The 20,009-nt window shown below is 40.8% G+C and overlaps 3 protein-coding genes across 6 annotated transcripts; 1 reads left to right on the top strand and 2 right to left on the bottom strand.

Moving 5' to 3' along the window:
* Nucleotides 1–552: 552 nt before the first annotated feature.
* LOC129754699 (uncharacterized) lies at nt 553–4,420 on the bottom strand. Of its 4 annotated transcripts, XM_055750907.1 has the most exons (4): nt 4,088–4,420; nt 3,950–4,024; nt 3,813–3,886; nt 553–3,750 (listed from the first exon to the last, which is right to left on the bottom strand). In XM_055750907.1, the coding sequence occupies exon 4, from the start codon at nt 2,724–2,726 to the stop codon at nt 561–563; it is 2,166 nt and encodes a 721-aa protein (XP_055606882.1). In that variant the 5' UTR covers nt 2,727–3,750; nt 3,813–3,886; nt 3,950–4,024; nt 4,088–4,420; the 3' UTR covers nt 553–560. The 4 variants fall into 4 exon arrangements, with proteins under 4 accessions (XP_055606882.1, XP_055606883.1, XP_055606881.1 ...); XM_055750908.1 differs by having other exon boundaries at nt 3,950–4,420; XM_055750906.1 differs by having other exon boundaries at nt 3,813–4,024.
* A 5,325-nt stretch (nt 4,421–9,745) lies between these two features.
* LOC129754704 (DNA repair protein RAD51 homolog 4) lies at nt 9,746–10,855 on the bottom strand. Its single transcript, XM_055750914.1, has 2 exons — nt 10,625–10,855; nt 9,746–10,528 (listed from the first exon to the last, which is right to left on the bottom strand). Exons 1-2 carry the CDS (start codon nt 10,829–10,831, stop codon nt 9,746–9,748), a joined length of 990 nt encoding a protein of 329 aa, XP_055606889.1. The 5' UTR covers nt 10,832–10,855.
* Nucleotides 10,856–11,676: 821 nt separating this feature from the next.
* On the top strand, nt 11,677–19,190 carry LOC129754700 (location of vulva defective 1-like). Its single transcript, XM_055750909.1, has 6 exons — nt 11,677–11,829; nt 15,375–16,843; nt 16,904–17,295; nt 17,363–17,482; nt 17,543–17,645; nt 17,715–19,190. The coding sequence occupies exons 2-6, from the start codon at nt 15,380–15,382 to the stop codon at nt 17,778–17,780; spliced, it is 2,145 nt and encodes a 714-aa protein (XP_055606884.1). The 5' UTR covers nt 11,677–11,829; nt 15,375–15,379; the 3' UTR covers nt 17,781–19,190.
* Nucleotides 19,191–20,009: the final 819 nt, after the last annotated feature.

The following is a 20,009-nucleotide window of genomic DNA, read 5'->3' as shown; positions in this document are numbered from 1 at the left end:
GATTTGATGTTCATAGATCTGCGTCCTGCCTAGTTTACCATCTTCTGCCTTCGGAAATGTGTGTACCACCTGGTCTAGTCGCTTTTGCTGTTCTGGTGAAAGCGCCTTCATCGGTTCTGCATCTTGTTCAATTTCATTGTTCATTATCGAGAAGCACACTGCCTTGACGCCAAACGTTTGCCAGAAGTTCATGCCCATGATAGCGCAATCTGGCAAGCTAGGCACGAGTAGAACCGGCAAAATTTCGCTTCGATTGTTGTACGATATTGGCAGACGTGTGAAGTGATTGATCTGGTGTGGCGTTCCATCCGCTGTCTTGATCCCACCGTTCAGTGCTTCTTTTCGCAGTCCCAGCTCTTCTACGATCTGTGCTTTGCTGCCACCTAACAGAGAACAGTTTGCACCACTGTCCAACAAAGCTGTAACTTTCTTTCCAAGAACGTCCAAAACGGCGTGTGGACGATTGTCATGTCCGGGATTGATAATGATAGAGTTGATGTCTTGTAAATCGGGAGGTATTGAAGGTTGATAGCTGTGTTGCGAAGAATCTGGCCCTCCATCTACCACCTCCTCGCTGCGGCGTTTTCCGCTTCGCTGTTACAAACAAGACAGCTGCGTAACGTGTAACCTTTTCGACCGCATCTATAGCAAAAGAGAATTGCCTGTGCCTTCGTGCAATCCGGAAACCTATGCCCCTCCTCATCGCAGTTCCAGCAAAGCGCTGGGCGGTACGCTGTATGCTGAACAGGATCTAGATCGTACATGTTGCTGCCTGCTTGCTGAAGCTGCTGGTTTTGGAGCTGTGGTTGATAGTGCTGTTGGAATTGCCGTTGAGGCTGCTGTTGTTGAAGCTGCTGCTGTTGAGGCTGCTGTCGCGGCGCCCATTTAGCTTGCTGTTGCAACGGATGTTGTATTCGATAGTTCTCCGCTTGACTGCCTTGCCGATTCACCAAATTGTTCTGACCTGCCGAAGTTGTAGGCGGTTGTTGACGCTGTTCCGGTCGTTGTACAGAGTGCTGCTGTTGTAGTCCTGTATTGAAACGATTCGATCTGCGCTCCAGTTGAAGCTTCATGGCACAAACTTGCTCGTACAGCTGGTTAAAGTCCCCTTGCAAACCGTTTGCTTCTTCTGGATCCACTAGATCTGCTTCAGTTTGGATAGCTGACGTTGAAGCCGCACCTTGCTGGACCTCGTTCTCCACCGCATGTACTCTGTTGAAGCGTGGCTGTTGTATTGGTAGCCGATGCGATGGTGCTGAGTATGATGTGGCTCCGTACAACTGCTCGTCCGCCTCCACTGCTTGCAATCTCCCAAAACGCTGCTGCTGGTGTTGCTGAGATCGACTTGTTGTTGCTGGTGTTGCGAAGTTCGGTTCTAGTAAGCTGTTGTGCGGAATTGGAATCCTGCGCTGCTGGTTCAGTAATAGCCTTGTTTCGTCGAAGTTGCTGCAGACGTTGACCAGGTCCATCAGTGTCTTTGGCTGAGCGGCTGTTACTATTGTTGCATAGTCCATGTTCATATTTTTCTTGACTATGAACAACTTCTCCTCTTCCGTAAGTGGTGGATCGATGAAGCGGAATAGTGTAGAGATGTCACGGAAGAACTTATCGAACGTTTCGTTGGCACCTTGAAAACGGAAGCTGGCTTCCAACCTCAGGATCTGAGCATACCCGCTAGGCAGGAATTCCCGTCGAATTTCTTGCTTGAATGCTTGCCAGGAATACAGGCGACGTTGGGCAAGTGCTCTGGAGTACCAGTCGAGGGCGTCTTCAAGCAACAGGTGCTTGATAGAAGCCAGAAGTGTCTGATCGTCGATTCCCTCTGATCTGGCAAACGTCTCCACCCGGTCCAAGAAAATGTTGAGGGACGTGGTGTCCTTTTCGCCTCGGAACTTGAAAGGCCAATTGTGAATCGCCTTCTGCATCCGCCTGTCGTAGTTGCTACCACTTCGGTTTGTAAAGCTGTCGTTCAACTGCTGCTGCCTCCTTTGTCGTTGTTGAATGTCGAACCGCAGTTCGTCTAGAACGTTCACAGCAGCCAGCCCAGCCGAACTACCCGACCTCCGGATGATTACTTCCTCCGAGTCCCTCTGTCCTTGTCTGCCTCCTTGGAATGGAAGAGAAGACGGCTCGACATCCGCTTCTTGCATCCGTGCTCGTGCTCCTTCATCATTTCCGGCTGCTTGTGGCCTCGGTGGAATCGTTAACGCATCGCAGGCATCCCTACTGCTACTGTTCTCTGCCTGGATGGTTGGGACACTAGTTGAAAGGCTAGTGTTTTCTGTTTCACTTAGCACCATATTGACTGCACTGTTCACGCACTCTATCTGAGCTAGCAGCGTCTCTACAAGCTCGCACACGACCCTACGCGTTTCCTCTAAACTCGCGACCACTGGAATCAGTGATAATCTTTGCCGGTAATGAAGCAATCTCGATTTCGCGCAAGCCATTTGATCGGCATTTCTATTCTGCGTGGCTAAATCAACATGATTTCTCAATTCTACAACTGCCCTCTGGCAGACCTCGATGTTCAACTCCGGCGACATTACGTGTTCTGAATTAACATAGATGGTGTCTCTAAGGGTGTCCTCTTGGACAAGAGCTTTTAACTTGACAACCCTAGCTCTTCTAGAGCATGGGGCTAGATTTGAAACATGGCGCAAGGCCAATTCATATTCCATCTCCTCATCATTAAGATGATACAAATCAATTTGTTTATTCATCATTCTTTATTAGGTTTATTAGGATCAAAAAACCAGACAAATGTGGACTTACAGTTTACAAAATTACGATACGATACAAAAATTGAGCGATAATAATAATAACATAACAGTAGGTTTAACTAAATTACTGTTACAATCAAAAACATACTAATATCATCACAAATACAAATGATATTTTATTTTTCCCGAACAAAACTTAAGCGGTTCGTTTTTGTTGGGCGCCATTTATTGAAGAGGCTTTTCGTGGGCGATGCCACATGAATAAAAATGATGGCTACAAAGGATTATGGCAAGACACACCCACACTTCCCCAAACCAGCGTGTACTCACCGCATTTTCGCCGAATGGATCCCACTGTACGGCACCTCGCCTGCCCTGCATGCGTCCGCCGCCTTTCGACCGAGCGCCGATCGGATGGCACCTCGTGCCTCTTCCGCTATTCGGCCGCCCTACGCCTGGGGCCGATTGGTGGCGCTGTCGCTGCTGGTTGGCCGCCCTACGCCTGGGGCCGATTGGTGGCGCTGTTGCTGCTGGTCGGCCGCCCTACGCCTGGGGCCGATTGGTGGCGCTGTTGCTGCTGGTCGGCCGCCCTACGCCTGGGGCCGATTGGTGGCGCTGTTGCTGCTGGTCGACCGCCCTACGCCTGGGGCCGATTGGTGGCGCTGTTGCTGCTGGTCGGCCGCCCTACGCCTGGGCCGATTGCTGGCGCTGTTGCTGTTGCTTTCCCTTGTGGACCCTCTCTGCCGGAAGACCTCCACTTTTCTTCACGGCAGAGTCCCGGGGTCTCCGAGTTTTGTTGTGCTGCTCGGCGATTCGGAGTGCCGATTGGCAGCACTGCGGGAACTGTGGCCCTACGCCTGTGGCGCCTCCTGGGGTCTACCAGGGGGCTGCTGGTCTTGGTTGATTCGTGCCTCCGTCCTACACTTGTGGCGCCTCCTGGGGTCTACCAGGGGGCTGCTGATTTTCTTCGGCTCGCCCGAAATTGCCGCGCCGGAAGGCAGTTGAGGTGAGGGGGGAAAAAAGAGCCCTGAGGAAGCAGAAAGGAAACGCTTAAAATGCTGGCTTACGGGTCTAGTGCGAACGACTTACGCAGCGTGGTTGTGCGGCTCTTTTTGTTTTTTCCTGTCCACCTCTTCTGGCCGGCTTGTCTCGACGATAGGTTTCTGTCAAGATGCAGAAATTTTCAATACTGCGAAATTATTGGTGCACTGCAGGGTGGTGCTTACCTTTTTCTTTTCTTCGGCCAAATCTATTGAAGGTGTACCTTCCGGCTCGTCTGGCACGCGCTCTGGAGTGGATTTCTGCACGGTGGGGTGAGAAACTGTTAGCGCAAGATGATCGGTGGACTGCACGGTAGGGCTTACCTGCTTTTTCCGGCAAATCCGCGAACGCAACCCCACTTCCCGATTTTTTTTCTTTTTAGCGGCACTTTTTCCGTCTGTTCACGACGGTGCTAGGAACGAAATGGCGGATCTGTTCCGCGTGGCCCGTTTGACAGCTCTTGTTGCACGCTGCGTTTCCTTTCCTCATTTTTGGGTGCTCTTGACATAAAATTTCACGCTTGTCGTATTTTAACCAATTTTGGTTTAATAATAACAACACGCTGATTTTTCTCTATATGGGGATGGGTTTTTATGTGTTAGTTTGCCAATCGCTCGTATCGTGAAATATTTTTAGGACTAATAACTTAGCTATAAGCTTAAATGCAACAACCTATTCAATCATCTCAAATGATATTGAGTTTAAATACTAATTATTACAATGGCAATGATCTATTGCTGGATTGGTCGAGAGGCTGGTGAGTTTCATCGCAATCTAGAGAGCAGCGGTTCAATTCCCTAGGCGTGTAAGCAGATTTTGTAATCAAAACAATATAATTAAAACCAATGAGATAGACCATGATAGACCGGCAACCTAGCAATCTGACATCTGGTTGTCAGAACAATCTGTCAATCGGATTTTTTTTCGGCGCGTAGAAGTTTCTTGACATTCTCTTAGAAGCTGAATAGCGTTCTCTTCAGCTACCTAAACGAACTTGAAAATAGCTTTAAGAACTTAAATTTTGGGCTGATTAGCATTCCCTTCAGACACAAACGAGAGCTGATTAAGCTTCTGTGGAACCTTTTTAAGGGAATTCTGGTTGCTTGGGTTTTCTAGTTATAACACCATAGCGCCACTCTCTAGAGTTCTTCCGAAACATGACCTTCTGTCCCACTATCAACAGTGACAAAGGCTTTGCATTTCTATCGTAGTACTTCTTCTGGTTCTCACGCTTTTTTCATGTTTACGACTTATTAATGTATTATTAATATCAAGCTTGACCAACAGCGACTCATCAATCGGTAAACGGGTTTTCAACTGCCTTCCAAAGAACAGTTGGGAGGGAGACATCTGCATGCTAGCTACTGGCGTTGTATTGTATTCCAGAAGACGATATTGGTATTGTTCTACATCATCGGCCTCATAACACCTTTTTAGTATATTCTTGGCAATTGCAACTGCTTTCTCGGCAAGACCATTGCTCTGAGGGTAACGAGGACTCGAAAACTTCAATGATATGTTGTTCCTGTTTGCATACTTATCGCATTCCAATGAATTGAACGGCACGTTATCACTGCGAATTTCTGTAGGGTAACCATAATGATCAAACATTTTATCAAATATCTTACATACACTGGACATTGTTTTATCTGGCAGTTTATCACAACAAATCCAGCCTGAATAAGCATCAGTAACCACTAACCAGTCGTGACCACCATATTCGAAGATGTCAGTGGAAACTTTTTGAAAAGGATAGTCTGGAAGTGAGTCTTGTTCGAGGGGCTCTTTCTGGTTGTTTCGTTTGAATTTTTCACAAATTATACATGTTTCTACTAATTCTTTCAGATCGTTCGTCATACATGGCCAGAAGAACTGCATTCTGGCTCTGGCAAGTGTTTTTTCGATCCCGAGATGTGGTGCATGAAGCCATTTGCAGATAAGCGCTTGCAATTCGGTTGGAATAACTAGTCTATGGTTTTTGAAAAGTAACCCGTTTTCATAATGCAACTCTTGACGAAATTTATAGAAGAGTTGACCTAAGTCATCCAGAGCGTGAAACGAAGGCCATCCACATCGGACATACGTAACGATCCGCTTGTACCTTTCATCCTTATTCAGAGTCTCTATATAGCGGTTATAATTCTCTTCGGACATGCATGCACGTTTAGTTAAACTGTGTACCATTCCTTCAAGCTGCGGGTCACTTTCTTCAGTGGTTTTTAAAGCAGCTCTTGATAAGCAATCTGCTACTAGCATATTCTTTCCTGGTAAATACACCAGGGATAATCCTGGATATTTGAGCAAAGCTAAAAACATTCGTTGCAATCGTGGAGTGACGTCATCTATATCCCGCTTAATAAGGCTCTCGAGTGGTTTATGATTAGATTCTACCACGAATTCTCTTCCGTATAAGAAATTATGGAACCGAGTGCACGCGAAAACGACAGCGAGCAACTCTTTCTCAATTTGAGCCCATTTCTGCTCACTTTGGGTCAACGTGCGAGATGCAAACGCAACAGGACCATTATCTTGTAAAAGTACACATCCTAGACCATCTTTTGAGCTGTCTGTTTGCACCTTACATGGTTTTGTGGGATCAAAAATTGCTAGCACCGGTGCCTTCCCTAACGACTCGCATATATCGCTGAACTCTTCATCATGTTTAGCTGTCCAGTTCCATTCGACGCCATTGTGAGTTAGGTTACGTAGATTGGCAGTACGCTTAGACAAATTTGGGATAAATTTTGCCAAATATTTTAGCAATCCAAGAAGTCTGGAAACATCTGTCACGTTAGTTGGTTTAGGCTTGTGCGTAACTGCTTCAACATCCTTGTCTAAGGGAGATATTTCTCCTTCGCCAATTGTATGGCCCATAAATTTTACCCGTTTCTGACGGTACTGTAATTTATCTGGGTTAAATTTAACATTATTTTGCAAAGCTCTATCTACAACTCGAGACAAAATCAAATCATGTTCATGCTCATCAATTCCTGCAATCGCCATATCGTCAAAATAGATCTCTACACCAGCTATGTCACCAAATATTTGCACCATCCGTCGTTGGAACATTTCAGGTGCGCTATTCAATCCAAATGGAACTCTATTCCATCTGAATCTCCCAAAAGGGGTCATAAATGTTGTCAAATTTGAACTTTGCTCATCTAGTTTCATTTGCCAAAACCCGCTACTCAAGTCCAATACAGAAAAGACACTTTTACCGGACAAACGACTGAACAGATCTTCTTGCGTAGGAATCAAATAATGTTCTCGCTTAATACACAGGTTAAGGGGTTTGGGATCTAGACATATACGCAACTTGCCGTTAGGCTTTTCAACCACCTGCATATTACTTACCCAATCTGTGGGGTAATCGACCGGAGAAATTATATTTTGCTTAACCATGTGATCCAACTCTTCCTTAACTCGGTCATACAACGCCAGAGGTATTCGTTTTTTATAATGTAATGTTGGAATAGAATTAGGTTTCAGCGAAATGGAGTTTGTCCCGGGAAACTCTCCCAAACCCTCGAAGAGATCGATAAAACGGTTTACAAAATCATTCTTATTATTTGGAATATCTAAATTTTTATTAATATTACACAACCGCCTGATTAAACCAAATTCACTACAAGTATTAAGTCCAAGAAGGGGTTCAAATCCATCATCAACAATCAAGAACTGAGCAGACTGGGGAACGTTTGTTAAGGGGTCGAGACAAGTCAGTTGTGCTTTTCCATGGATGTTTATTCTGTTACTACTATAATCATATACGGGACCATCTTCAAAACACTTAATAGGACCACCCAGTTTCTTAAAGATGTTTAAAGGGACGCAATTCACATCTGAGCCGGTGTCCAATTTAAAATCGATGGGTAAATTATTAATATGATAAGTCTTTTTCCATCTTTTCACGGGGGTACATTCATGGACACTAGAGCTTACTCTGTAGGGGATAGGGGAATCATTTTTCACACTACATGCATTATAGACCTCATTTATCTTACCTGTGTCAGTCCAGTTAATTGATTGCACAGAATTTCTCCATCCACCGGGTGGGGTCGCCTGGTTGACCCTGTTGTGGTTTCCTCCAGATGAGAGTGCCTGGTTGGCACGGTTGCTCCTTCCTCCGGTTGGGGTCGCCTGGTTGACCCGGTTTCCATTCGTTTCCTCCTTCTTGCGACAGAACGCTTTAAAATGTCCGAGTGCTCCACAAGAATGGCACACGGCTTTTGATGCTGCACAAGTTTGACGATGATAACGAGTGTACGGCTTTCCACAATTATAACAAGTTTTTCGAGTAATCGAATCTACAGATTCCTGGTTGTTCACTTCTGCCTGGTTCTGCTGTACTGCCTTCACTTCTAACGGCCCAGCTTTTCGATCGAGTAGCTGCCTGTTTTCTGATGCCGCCTCAAAAATTTTACAAATTTCGATTACTTTCGGCAACGGATCATCCTTTCCATCCAGTAATTTCAGCTGCAGTTTCTTGTTTTGGACGCCTATTATAATCCTGTCACGAATCATTCGGTCTGAATATGGCATCTGGCAACCAGTGCACTTAAAATCGCAAAACTGCACCTGTGTGCGTAACTCCGTTTCAAAGTCACCGAACGACTGTTTTTCTTTTTGTGTCACTAGATTAAACTTAAAGGCTTCCATTGCCACATTCCTACGTGGCAAACAGTAGTTGTCAAACGCCGAAATCACTTCTGTTAGCGTACGTGTTGCATTTCGATTACGATCGTCTATTTCACCAACACCATCATTATCACCAGCAACAGCAAGCCCAACACCAACACCCCCAACAGCGGCACCTCCATCATCAGCGTTTTCTCTAAACATGTCTTCCACATTCCCATCATTCGGATACAAAGTATTATAAATCTCCACTCCTCGATGTCCAATCAGCCATAAAAATGTTGCAATCTTGTTTGCTTCACTTTCTCCCATTTTGTTGTTTGCTCTCAGGTAGATCGCAAACGACTGCTTCCAGCGGGGCCATTCTTTCGCGAGATTCGCCGTGTCCAGTGGCTGAGGCAAACGCATGTCGATTCCAGACGCCATCTTGAACACCAACGCGAACTTTTATTCCGCTCCCGAAACTAATTGCGTAATTCGAAAAACTTTCAACTGCACTAGTGAGATTGCGATTATTACGACTTCCGCATCCCACTTCTGACACCATGTAATAATTCTTCAACTAAGGCTGATGTCATGCTGAAACAACTAGCAACGCAACGCAACGCAACGTTCCAATAAGATTGCGTTGCATTGCATTGGTATGTCATGCTGGCGCGACCTGTCACTTTGAAATTCCCTACAAATCATCACTTCTGTACATCTGATAATGCTTTGAATCGTCTCCTTTCTTTCCGGAGCCATCAAAAACTTATCAAATCACGACCCGGATTGCAAGAATGCCGAAATTTGAACCGACAAAATTCCTTGTTTTTTTTGCCGGAACTAAGAATTCATGAAAATTTTCTCGCCGATTAAGATAGTTTTCAGTTTATTATCACAAGTTCGGACAGATCTTCGTACTATTGTGCTTAAAACCCGGAATCACTGCTTCAAATCGAGAAAAAACAATGTTCCTATTGGATTTCCTACTAGTCGCGCTACTAAACACATTGGCATCAGATTGGTCGCGCTACACAAAGCGACCAGTATGACAGGTCTGCGCGATTTCCATGGAGATCAAATGAGAGCTGGTTAGTCGTGTGAACGTTGCGTTGTAGGTCGCGTTGCTAGTTGCTTCAGCATGACATCAGCCTAAGGTAGTCAGAAAAACAATATTTATTACACGACGGTTAAATTACATGTTGTCGGTTCTTCACTTCTAAATTGACTGACGCAGCAACTCACTTTCTAACTGTACAAAGGTGTCCCTACAATAATGCATGTATGTGTGATGGGAAAGGTAGGAACAGAGAATAGAAACACTGAACAAATAATTCACATTTATTACACTAACAGCCGCATCAAAGGACTCCTCTATCGCTAATGGTAACAATTTGACGGGTTTTGGTTTTCAGATAGTTACTTTTCCATACGCTTATCCAGCGTTTTTCGTCTGTAGATTCGTTGTCTTCTAATTTGCACAATAAAAGTCTCGTGGTTGGTGCAGTTTCCCAATAACGACCTAGGGCAGAATAGTACCCATTTGCAGTTCGATGACCACTCCTCTTACTAGTGCTTTGTCCGAAAGAGTCAAACGACCGTATCCTCAAATTTACTAGCACTACACTTATCAGATTCTCCGATGCTAATTTACGCAGAATTCCTATCAGTCTTGTTAGCGTTCCCAATGGGTAACAGTTGCTTTTAGAGTTTTGGTACATGTACCAAAGCGAGGGAAGGGAGTCTATAATGAGTAGCTTGAATTTCGTCATATCATCCACGGTCTCCAGCAATGATTCCACGGCACAGATCAAACCCTCCGGTGAAAATATTCGCTCAACTTTAATACGATCCATGGTTTGTTGCCACACGTCTTCAGTCAGCTGACGATGCTTCAACATTTGGTGACACCGTTGGACAGAAAAGTCACATTTGGTGTCCACATAGAACACGTCGAACTTGTGCTTGAGCGCCACATTGAGCGCTATCGTTGTGCAGAGCTGAGTTTTTCCGGTCGCAGAATCCCCACAAACTTCTAGCACGTGCCCTGGTAGCAGACCACCTTCCAAGAGCAGATCCAAACCGTGAATCCTCGTTTCGAGCGGTTCAACCAGTTCTGATAGGTAACGAAAGTATTCCGGAACCTGAAAGTAATTTATGTATGTCAAAATTTTTGAGTGCAAAAAAACGAATTTCAAAGATTGAAAAAAAAATTCTTGAACACCCCTAGCGGCACTCACCTGAATGTTGTTGCCGGAGAACCGTTCGGTGAGCTCCAATTTGATGGCGCAAATTTGTTCGAAGGGAAAGTTGGTGATCCTGATCAGGCGGTCGTTTTCGCAGCGTACAAACTCGAATACGGTGCCGATTCGATTTTTGGACAGCAGCTTAACCACATACTCCGAAAAATCCGGATGTATTTCGGTACTCAACGATACGGTAGTCATTTCGAATTTCGACGTTCAAGTTCACGAGACTTTTTTTGAAAACATGTTTTTTTAGTTTTTTTTTGTACATGGAGCGTTACGAGCGTTACTTTTTTTCTACAGAGCCTTTGGGTTGCCAGATATTTTAATTTTGTTATATTCTACATATTACTTAACAATTTTGGACATTCAACTATTATTCAAAATTAAACAGATGATTGAAAGAAAGATGACTGAGCAGAAATACGAGCGAAAAATAAGTTTAGGGAAGTTTTGTAAAAATAAACTATAAAGCTACTATCCAACATCGATAATGCTTTATTAAGCGATTTTTCATTATTTGCCAAATATGTAATTGAAAAAAATCTCCATTTTTTTTTAAATTCAAATCAAATGAATTTCGTTTCTAGATTTTACAATAGTTTGCTTAGCTCAACATTTTTTGTTAAAGAAATAGTAGACAGAAAATTAAATCTGATAATAAAAAGAATAATAGACGAAAGAAAACGGTATAGATTTCAAACAAGATGAAATCTGATTATTTTTACTAATTTTAATAAATTAAGTTTGAAGAAAGCTTGCAATCTGAGCAAATAACCACAAGTTCAAACCAAATAGTTAACATTAAATTATTTTTAAGAAGAATTCATAAATTATAAATGTCCCAAATGCAATGAGTATGTTAAAACGACTCTAATCTTATCAAATATATATAATTTTAGGCTTTAGGCATTTAAAATAAACGCTTCGTTTAAAGTTAAGTTAAATACAATAAACGAAACCACTCCCGTTTTTTCGTTCAGTGTGGAATAGGCGTGACGCACACCCGCTCAGCTCGAGCATGAACATCACAAAGTGTGATGTCAACGGGAGCGTAGCCATTTTAGAAAATCAAAACAGAGTGAAAATTTCCGTACAGTCTCGGTTGCGGTGCGAAAATAGTGAATTTTCTTGCAGTGGATCGATTGTAAAAACGGTGGAAAATGTTCTAATCGGATGAAAACCGACCGCTCAAAGTGGTAAGTACGGAGTTTCGGCCAAAAAGGTGCATTTAATACTGGTACGGAGTGATTTTTTCCTGGACAGTCGGATATTTCTTAATCTGGTAAAGGCGTCTGGCGTGATTTTTTCCCTACTGAATTCTGCGCCTGTAAACTTGGGTGTTCACACAGGTGAAAAAAAAGGATTCTCCACTAGCGGTGAATCATTTTCACCCGAGATCCAAACTCCGATCTATATTTTATTTTTCTTTTCGCGAACCTGTCTCAAGCTAGGCGCTGAGAAAAGGACCAACAAAAAACATTGCACAAAATTTGTTTATAATTTAACAAGATGGGTTTTGTTTGTAAGCAGAACCAACAAAAGAAGAGGAAATGCTAAGGAGAAATCAAACCAAATGGGTAGCATAGGAAAACGGCGCTTAAGATTTGGGTTTGTGTTGTTTTTTTTTTCTTCTGTCGTTCGTGTCGCTTCATTTTCACTGATATCGCCAAAACAATATGAGAAAGAATGTAGTAAGTTTGCTAAACAGCTTTCTCGTACGGCTCTGCAACAGAGAGGGGTCATCTGCTTATAGCGCATTTGGGAAGATATGATGGGCCGTAAAAATTAGGGGTATGATTGACGACCCATAGACATTAAAAGCGCACAGAATGGTTTAAATGTTCGTTTCAGAGTTGTTTACTGATTTATCGATTTTGCAGTTTGGATCAAAAGAAATGAAAATTTGTTGGGTGTTTTTTTTATTATTTTATTTTTATATACAAAAAATACTTTCGTATATAAAAAGTATATTTTTTGAGTGTAACTAATCAATAGAATTCCATAATTGTATTTCACATTGACAAAACGCCTGAATGTATACAATGAATTGGTATGAATTCTTCCCATAAAGAACTGACAGTATTAAGCGCCTTTGTATAGGCAACACAGCGCTTCACTGAAATGCGATGTTTTATCGAGTTTCTCGAATCAAATGTTTTACGGAGCTCTTTAAAGTTGAACAAAAGTTTCATTTTAAGGTGATAGGACTTCTCTAAAAGACTCATAAAATCTACATAAAACGGGGCATACTATAACGCATTTGCAACATTGCAATGAAATAGCGATGTTTTCCCGAGTTTTTCAACCTGAATTAACTGCTCATTTCAATTATCATGAGTTTGATTTCAAGGTGATAGACTTCTTGAAATTTGTGAATGCGAAGGTTCCAGAGCTTTAATAATGAATAATTAAATGAAGTGGCGACATGACATAATATAATAGATTAGTCCCATAGATTCGGTTAGAATTAGTGAAATGATGTGAAATTTTAGCTAAACCAAGCGTAAAAGATTTTCAGAAGCTAATATTGTTTAAGTATATAAAAGTTTTCCTTTTGGTAGAGACATTCGAAAGCGAAACTTCCTCCAAGTTGTCAACTGAGATTTGGAACCTGGGACATGAGACTTGAGATGAGCCCGAGACATAGACATTGAGGCATGTGGTTTTAATTCTAGTCCGTACTAGGCAACATGAACAGTAAACGTCAATTTGTATCTACAGGTCTCAAATCACCCGCCAAGTATGGAAAACTAGATAGATATAAATATAAACACTTTTCAGTTATCTACCAACATTGGAGTTCAAGTAGTCGAATCTGGACCAGGTTTTAGCGTGGTTTTATTTTACACGATTTTTTATACCATTAAAGTTTTTTCTCATATGGTTTTCGGGAACTAACATTTTTTAAAAAACGGATTTTATTACATGGTTCGTAAAATCCGTGTATGCAATTATCTATGTTCCAGTAATTTAGTCAAATTTTACCTTCATACAATTCCCTAGGTCCTCCTACTGTTCCTATGTTAATTTTTTATTCAAACTATTTAATAGTTTTTAGTCATTTGTCCTATACAGGCTTTCTCATAGAAAATATCCCTTTTTTTAATATACAAAAATTATCATAGAATGGCCATATAAATAATACTTAAACTATACCTATACAAAGGAAAAAAGTTAAACTTTCATATAAAACAACCCATTTGCTTCTAAATGCTATGATTTTATCAAGAGAGGTGTTTGTTTGTGAGTCTTCGAAAAAACGGAAATTTTAAAACTTCAAAACTACATTTTAAATAATATAATATCCAACTACAAACCAAATTTAGCCTATTTGAAACTTAATTTATAGGCTTTTAAACGTAGAAAACAGTTTTTAAGATATTTTAACCTCAGATTTAGTAAATGAATATTATCTGCAAAAGTTTTATGTTGATCAAAGTTACCCCGATGTTTACGGTACCGTGATCCGGGGTAATATTGATCACTTTTTTCAATATTTTCCGATTATTTTTTCTGTTAAGAGGAATGTTGCATGTTTCATATTTTTAAAATCAGTACTGGACTCCAATGAACGTAAAACATGGTTGCAGAAATTTATTAGACCACTATTATAAATTTGATTTAAAAATCGATTTCGTCTCTGTTTTGAATTTGATGCTTTGGGGTTACATTGATCAGTCTCTATTTTGACGGTTTTAAAGAGTTTTCTCGATCATAAAGGATACAAAACACCTTCATACTATTTACAAATGCTAGTTTATCAATTTTATATTGCTTTTTAACGTTTTGTTTTGAAAACATTTATAATTGAAAAAAGTACTTTTATATTGCATACATTTAGGGGCAAAATTGAAACAATTGCTAAATAGTTTGAGCTAAAAAATACAAATGAAACTTTACCGTGATACATTCCTCTAGGCCCACCCACTATTTTCATTTTCATTTTTTCTTCAATGTTAACCATTTGATAGGGTTTCTATCCATTTGTCCAATATGGGCTTACTCTTGGAAAATGTCCTTATTTCTTAAATATCAAAAATTTATTTCTATAAGACTATATAAATAGCACTCTAATTATACACTTACAAAGAAAAAAATAGTTCTTTCACATTCAACAACCCATTTTCTTCTAAATGCTTTTTGGTTTCATCAAGAGAGCTGTTTGTTTGCAAAGACTGAGTTATTGATGATTTGGCTTTCACATCTACCAAGTTATACTCATCAGTTTATTTTCTTCTAATAAATAACTGTGGAACTTATCATTTTCTTTAAAAGGAAATAAAATAAAATAATAAATGAGGCTTTCAGGTCACTTAAAGAAGAAAAATGGGAAATTCTTGTATCGACATCTTTCATATTGGTAGTTTCCAATTAACGCGCTGAAGTGATTTCGTTTTTTTGTGGTCATCCTTGTCAGACCGCCATCTAACTTTTACTCTTGTAAAGGTGCGAAAGCGTGCGTGTGCGTGTCACTGTGATACAGACTCATAAATCACGCTTGATCACTTTGTGATATCCGATATATAAACTGATGTCATTCGTGGTGTAGGTCTCTTTTTTAAGACCTCAACTTTGGTATCGGGGTACTTTACCAGTTTCGTGAGATATCGTTAGCGACATAAAAAGGGTATCGTAAGGTAGCCCTCTGAGATATCTTCTGTTCAAATCGCATCAATTTTAGCTCTCCTATTTTGAAGTCTGTGTTCATAAAAAATCATTGGTGATGACATCCCTTTTCCAGGAACCATGTGGTTACGGAGTGAAACCAGAGACCGGCGGCTACGAACGCGTGGTCCTCGTGTAACGGTTAAAAATAAAAAGCATGTAAAGATTCCGCTGCCACCGTCGCCGAATGCGAAAGCAGCCAAACGAAGCCCACCATTAGCTACGACGGAATCTACGGTTACCAGACGAGGAGGTTCCAATGTTGTTTCACTTCCCGCAGCGATTGTTGCCGGTTCTCGGTGCCGATCATCTGCAGCGGCTCTCAACGCAACGCCGATACGTTCTTCTGCGCGGATTGGTGTCAGTCGACTGAGCCCCAAGCAAGCGGTTAGGAAAATTGGTAAAGGGTCTACACCGAATGCCGATGAAAATGCGATCCCTGAAGATTGTAAGGAAAATTGCTGGCAGGATGGCAATGATCTCACTCTTTTTGATTCCACCGTCAATCTTAAAAACCAGTATGAAGCCACGAGTCTGTACGGGAAGAAAGCAGATGAGATTGGTTCGCCAGATGATTGCATCAATCAGTTTGGTGTGATAAGCTACGATTTGACCAAGGGCTCCGTCGAGACCGTCACGTCGTCGCAAACGGTCGAGCAACTTAATTCTAAATGCATAACTGAATGCGATAGCACGACAGAAATTGACTGTGATATAAGTTATCCTTCAACTTCGGGATTCTGCAGTCGCTCGCCCAGAAAGTCACGGGAAAACTCATTCACACCTGCGCCTCAACCGCAGGACGTCGTTGTTCCGGAAGTGGATTCCACCACCGATACCATTCCGGACACCACGAACGAATTGGAAGCAGCGGCAACTAAAATCATTTCCTCGTTCACATCGTCAACGTCTGCAGCATTATCCTCTTCTTCATCATCGTCATCCTCCTCGTCGTCGTCATCTTCCTCACTGTCCTCCAGGTTCCAGCCGACCGGTTATAGCAGCTGCTCATCTGTATCCGGAGGCGGCGTCGATGAACAACCCGGCTCCAGTGGCTATTCACCGAACGCAACAGCTTCGGATTTGATCTCTATGTTTGATGATGAACATTACAAAAATTCTGCAGAACTATGTCAATATACGGATTTTCTGCCCTACAATACGCTACTTACCCAGGCACTGCTTAACTGTGGCGATGTGTCGAGCCTCAATCTCAACTGCAATCAAGTGCTTTCGGAGAATATCACAGCTGGTCTGAATGATACTGGGTTTTTGTCTTCGATAAATCCCACGGCGATTGAGAATCTGAAAGCCTTGACCAATTTTCAAACGGTTGCGATGGTCGACGAGGCAGGACCGAGTTCTAGTGGAGCCTATTTGACCGAAATTGGCCAACGGACTGACGACGAGTCCTCTGGTTACGCCGTTCATCCTGGGTCGGAGTCCATGATTCATAACATTGAGTGTAACGAAACCATCCCGATGTGCGGTGACGAAGGGGACTCTGCGATGCATTTGGAATCGGATGAGTGTATGGATAATGATGTAAGAAGATTTAATTTTATTGTGTCTTTTTTACGAGTAACCTGTTTTTTTTACGTTCAGGAATCCAACGAGGGTCAACATGAGCATGCAACATGGGAAACGTTCGATCCTTATGTGTTTATCAAACATCTGCCCCCGCTCACATGCGAGATGCGTTCCAAGTGCCCCGCCCTGCCGTTGAAAACCCGGTCCAGTCCGGAGTTCAGTCTCGTACTCGATCTCGATGAAACATTGGTGCATTGTAGCCTGCAGGAATTATCCGATGCCAGCTTTAAGTTTCCGGTGCTATTTCAAGAGTGCAAATACACGGTGTTTGTCCGCACCAGACCATTTTTCCGAGAGTTCCTGGAGAAGGTATCGCAGATTTTCGAAGTAATTCTATTTACCGCTTCTAAGCGCGTCTACGCCGATAAATTGTTAAATTTACTGGATCCGGAACGGCGACTTATCAAGTAGGACATGAACAATTGAAGTGACCTAAAAGAAAACATTTCTAATCGCTATATTTTCTCATTTCAGATATCGCCTATTCCGAGAGCACTGCGTTCTAGTCAATGGTAATTACATTAAAGATTTGACTATTCTGGGACGAGATTTATCAAAAACTATCATCATAGACAACTCACCTCAAGCTTTTGGGTAAGACCGGGAATCACTGATTTTTGCTCCGATAGATCATTAACGGTTTATTATTCACAGGTACCAGCTAGAGAACGGGATACCCATTGAGAGTTGGTTCATGGATCAGAACGATTCTGAGTTGATGAAAATATTACCATTTCTGCTGCGGTTAGCTGAAATGGTGAGCTTCACTTTTTTATTTTCTCGTAATAAAATTGATGTTATATTAACAATACATTCATTCTTACAGCGTGAAGACGTGAGGCCGCACATTCGTGAAAAGTACCGACTTTTCTCATATCTACCACCAGATTAAACTCAATATAGACGCATGCCTTTGAAATTGTAGGTTCATAGTTAAACCCATATTGCATCTCTTAGGCAAGTGTTTCTGTTGTTTCTCATGATTCTACGTCATTCGGCCCAATGATATTTGTCCGGATGGCGTGTTTCTTCTTGTTCTGGTTAGCATCAAGTTAAAAAACCATCAAAGTGGAAAACATAGATATCACGTAAACATACACATAAAAAAAAACAAATATTATTCAAAAGTACACAAATGAACAGGTTTGAAAGCTGAAATTATGAAATCACACATACACTAAATTACTGGTAGAAGTTTAGGCGCCAGCATACATTATATGTTTATTAAGAATAAAATGTGAAAATGATACAAACTCAACCGCAAATTAGCCACAAAAACTAACGCAAATAATCGATCAATACAGAATAATGTATTAGTATAAAAGAAAAATACAATAATGAGATATCGTACATAAATAGAACACTTTCCAACCCAATTGTACAAGTTAATGTTTTCAATTCTACACAGTGGGTTTAAAAATCCTTTTGAATAAAACAACACATAAGCATTAATAACATAAGTTGAAAATTTGTAATAAAGCAAGTTAGCTTAAAATGCAATACATTAAAGGAAGTATCAATACAAATACAAAACAAAAATTTACTAAGAAATAACATATTTAACTAGATTCGTAGTGACTAGGCTTGTAAAAAAGGCATAACGAAGCAGAGCAACATATAGCGAAGCAACATTCAACACAGTGAATTTAGTAAACGATTATGTTGTGAACATATATGATTGTTTATATTGTCTTATTGGTAAAAAAAAAGTTCATTATTGTTATGAATAATTTGATATTATTTTATTTATTAAATTTATCGTGTGCATCATTAGTGCTGTACCATACGATTCGTTTTTAGGATGCTAAATTTTATATAGTTGTAATGTGTACAGTCTAATGAATGATGGAAATAAATCGAACAATTCAAATTGAAACGTTCTTCAGTACTATGGAACTCTTCTACACAAAAAACAAGTTCAACGAACTGTTCTGAAACTATCTGCGCAACTTTTCCGTTTCCATTTAATAAAACTGATGTTGCGTTTTCTTTAACGAAACCGCAATAAAAGTGGATTTTCGTCCCGTTTTGTGGTTCTATTCTGTAGAAGCAGACTTCAACCGCAGGATAGTTAAACTTTTGTTTAAACTTTGAAGGACCACTTTTCTAGGATCCGCCCAATTGCGGTTTAATGAAAGTTGAAAAAAAAGTAATGACGTTTCACTGAGCAGAACAATCAAAGCAAATTCAAGCTGTTGGATAAAACATTGAAAACTATCGTGCAAACGATACTGCTCGCATATTTAAAGGTAAAACAAAGAACGAACAAAGCCTAACATGGAAATAAATTGATTGATTGTAATTATTGAGTATCTGTTTTTTATATGTATGTATCACATTCCTTAAATCTTGAACAAACGTAAGAATAAACGTTTTCCTGAAATTATTTTTACACCTATCTCGTGTTTTGATGATGAAAGGATTAAAGGCACTTCTTTTAAAAGCTTCAAACACTTTAAGTTTTTTTTATTCAAAATAATTCTTTGCTTTATTTTGAGCCCTAATTGAGGCATTCAGAGCCAAGGAGAAAAAAGTACAAAAATGGCAAATTTTGAGATAATTTTCGTCAAATTTTATTTATATTTGGTTCAATTTTGCCATGCATTTTTTTACCAACGGAACTCCAAAATTTTTTGAAAAGTATTTGAGAAATTGCACAAAACGTGAGCATTACAATTATGTTTTTCAAAGTAACTTTTATACTTTAAATTTGAATGACACTACTTATGTCTTTCATTATTTTAGATTCCAATGTTAAAAATATACCTATCTGTTTTCAATTGTAAAAGCCACTAAGAGTTTTGTGAAAAGCGAAAGAAATTATCAATTTTTTCTTCTTGTAATCAGAACTCAAATAGGCGATAATGATTTTCTGAATGAAGCTCTCTATCTACCTAACTAATACCGTATTTGTCTATGCCGAGTGTTGCAATAGTGTTGCACTGGTGCACCACTAGGTGCTGTCAAACTGTTTGTTTATTCGGACGGTGTTGCACTGGTTTTGAACTGTCGGAGTTCTGCTTACGGACGGTGGCCCACCGATAATTTTGCCAGTGTTGCGAGAGAGCGTGTGAGTGAGCGAGGTAGCAATACACTGGCGACGATTTGTGTTTGTTTTTGT

Source organism: Uranotaenia lowii, chromosome 3, assembly GCF_029784155.1.
Source record: "Uranotaenia lowii strain MFRU-FL chromosome 3, ASM2978415v1, whole genome shotgun sequence".
NCBI classification, from domain to species: domain Eukaryota; kingdom Metazoa; phylum Arthropoda; class Insecta; order Diptera; family Culicidae; genus Uranotaenia; species Uranotaenia lowii.
The sequence above is the reverse complement of the archived record's forward strand: the minus strand, read 5'-3'. Positions and strand labels throughout refer to the sequence as shown.

What these genes read in the sequence shown, in the direction of transcription:
- LOC129754699 (XM_055750908.1), bottom strand. Translation starts at nt 2,726, where the DNA reads ATGATGAATAAACAAATTGATTTGTATCATCTTAATGATGAGGAGATG.
- LOC129754704 (XM_055750914.1), bottom strand. Translation starts at nt 10,831, where the DNA reads ATGACTACCGTATCGTTGAGTACCGAAATACATCCGGATTTTTCGGAG. An exon ending in TCTCCGGCAACAACATTCAG is followed by an intron (nt 10,529 to 10,624) that starts GTGAGTGCCGCT and finishes AATTACTTTCAG; the next exon opens with GTTCCGGAATACTTTCGTTA.
- LOC129754700 (XM_055750909.1), top strand. Translation starts at nt 15,380, where the DNA reads ATGTGGTTACGGAGTGAAACCAGAGACCGGCGGCTACGAACGCGTGGT. An exon ending in CCGGAACGGCGACTTATCAA is followed by an intron (nt 17,296 to 17,362) that starts GTAGGACATGAA and finishes TTCTCATTTCAG; the next exon opens with ATATCGCCTATTCCGAGAGC. An exon ending in TGCTGCGGTTAGCTGAAATG is followed by an intron (nt 17,646 to 17,714) that starts GTGAGCTTCACT and finishes TCATTCTTACAG; the next exon opens with CGTGAAGACGTGAGGCCGCA.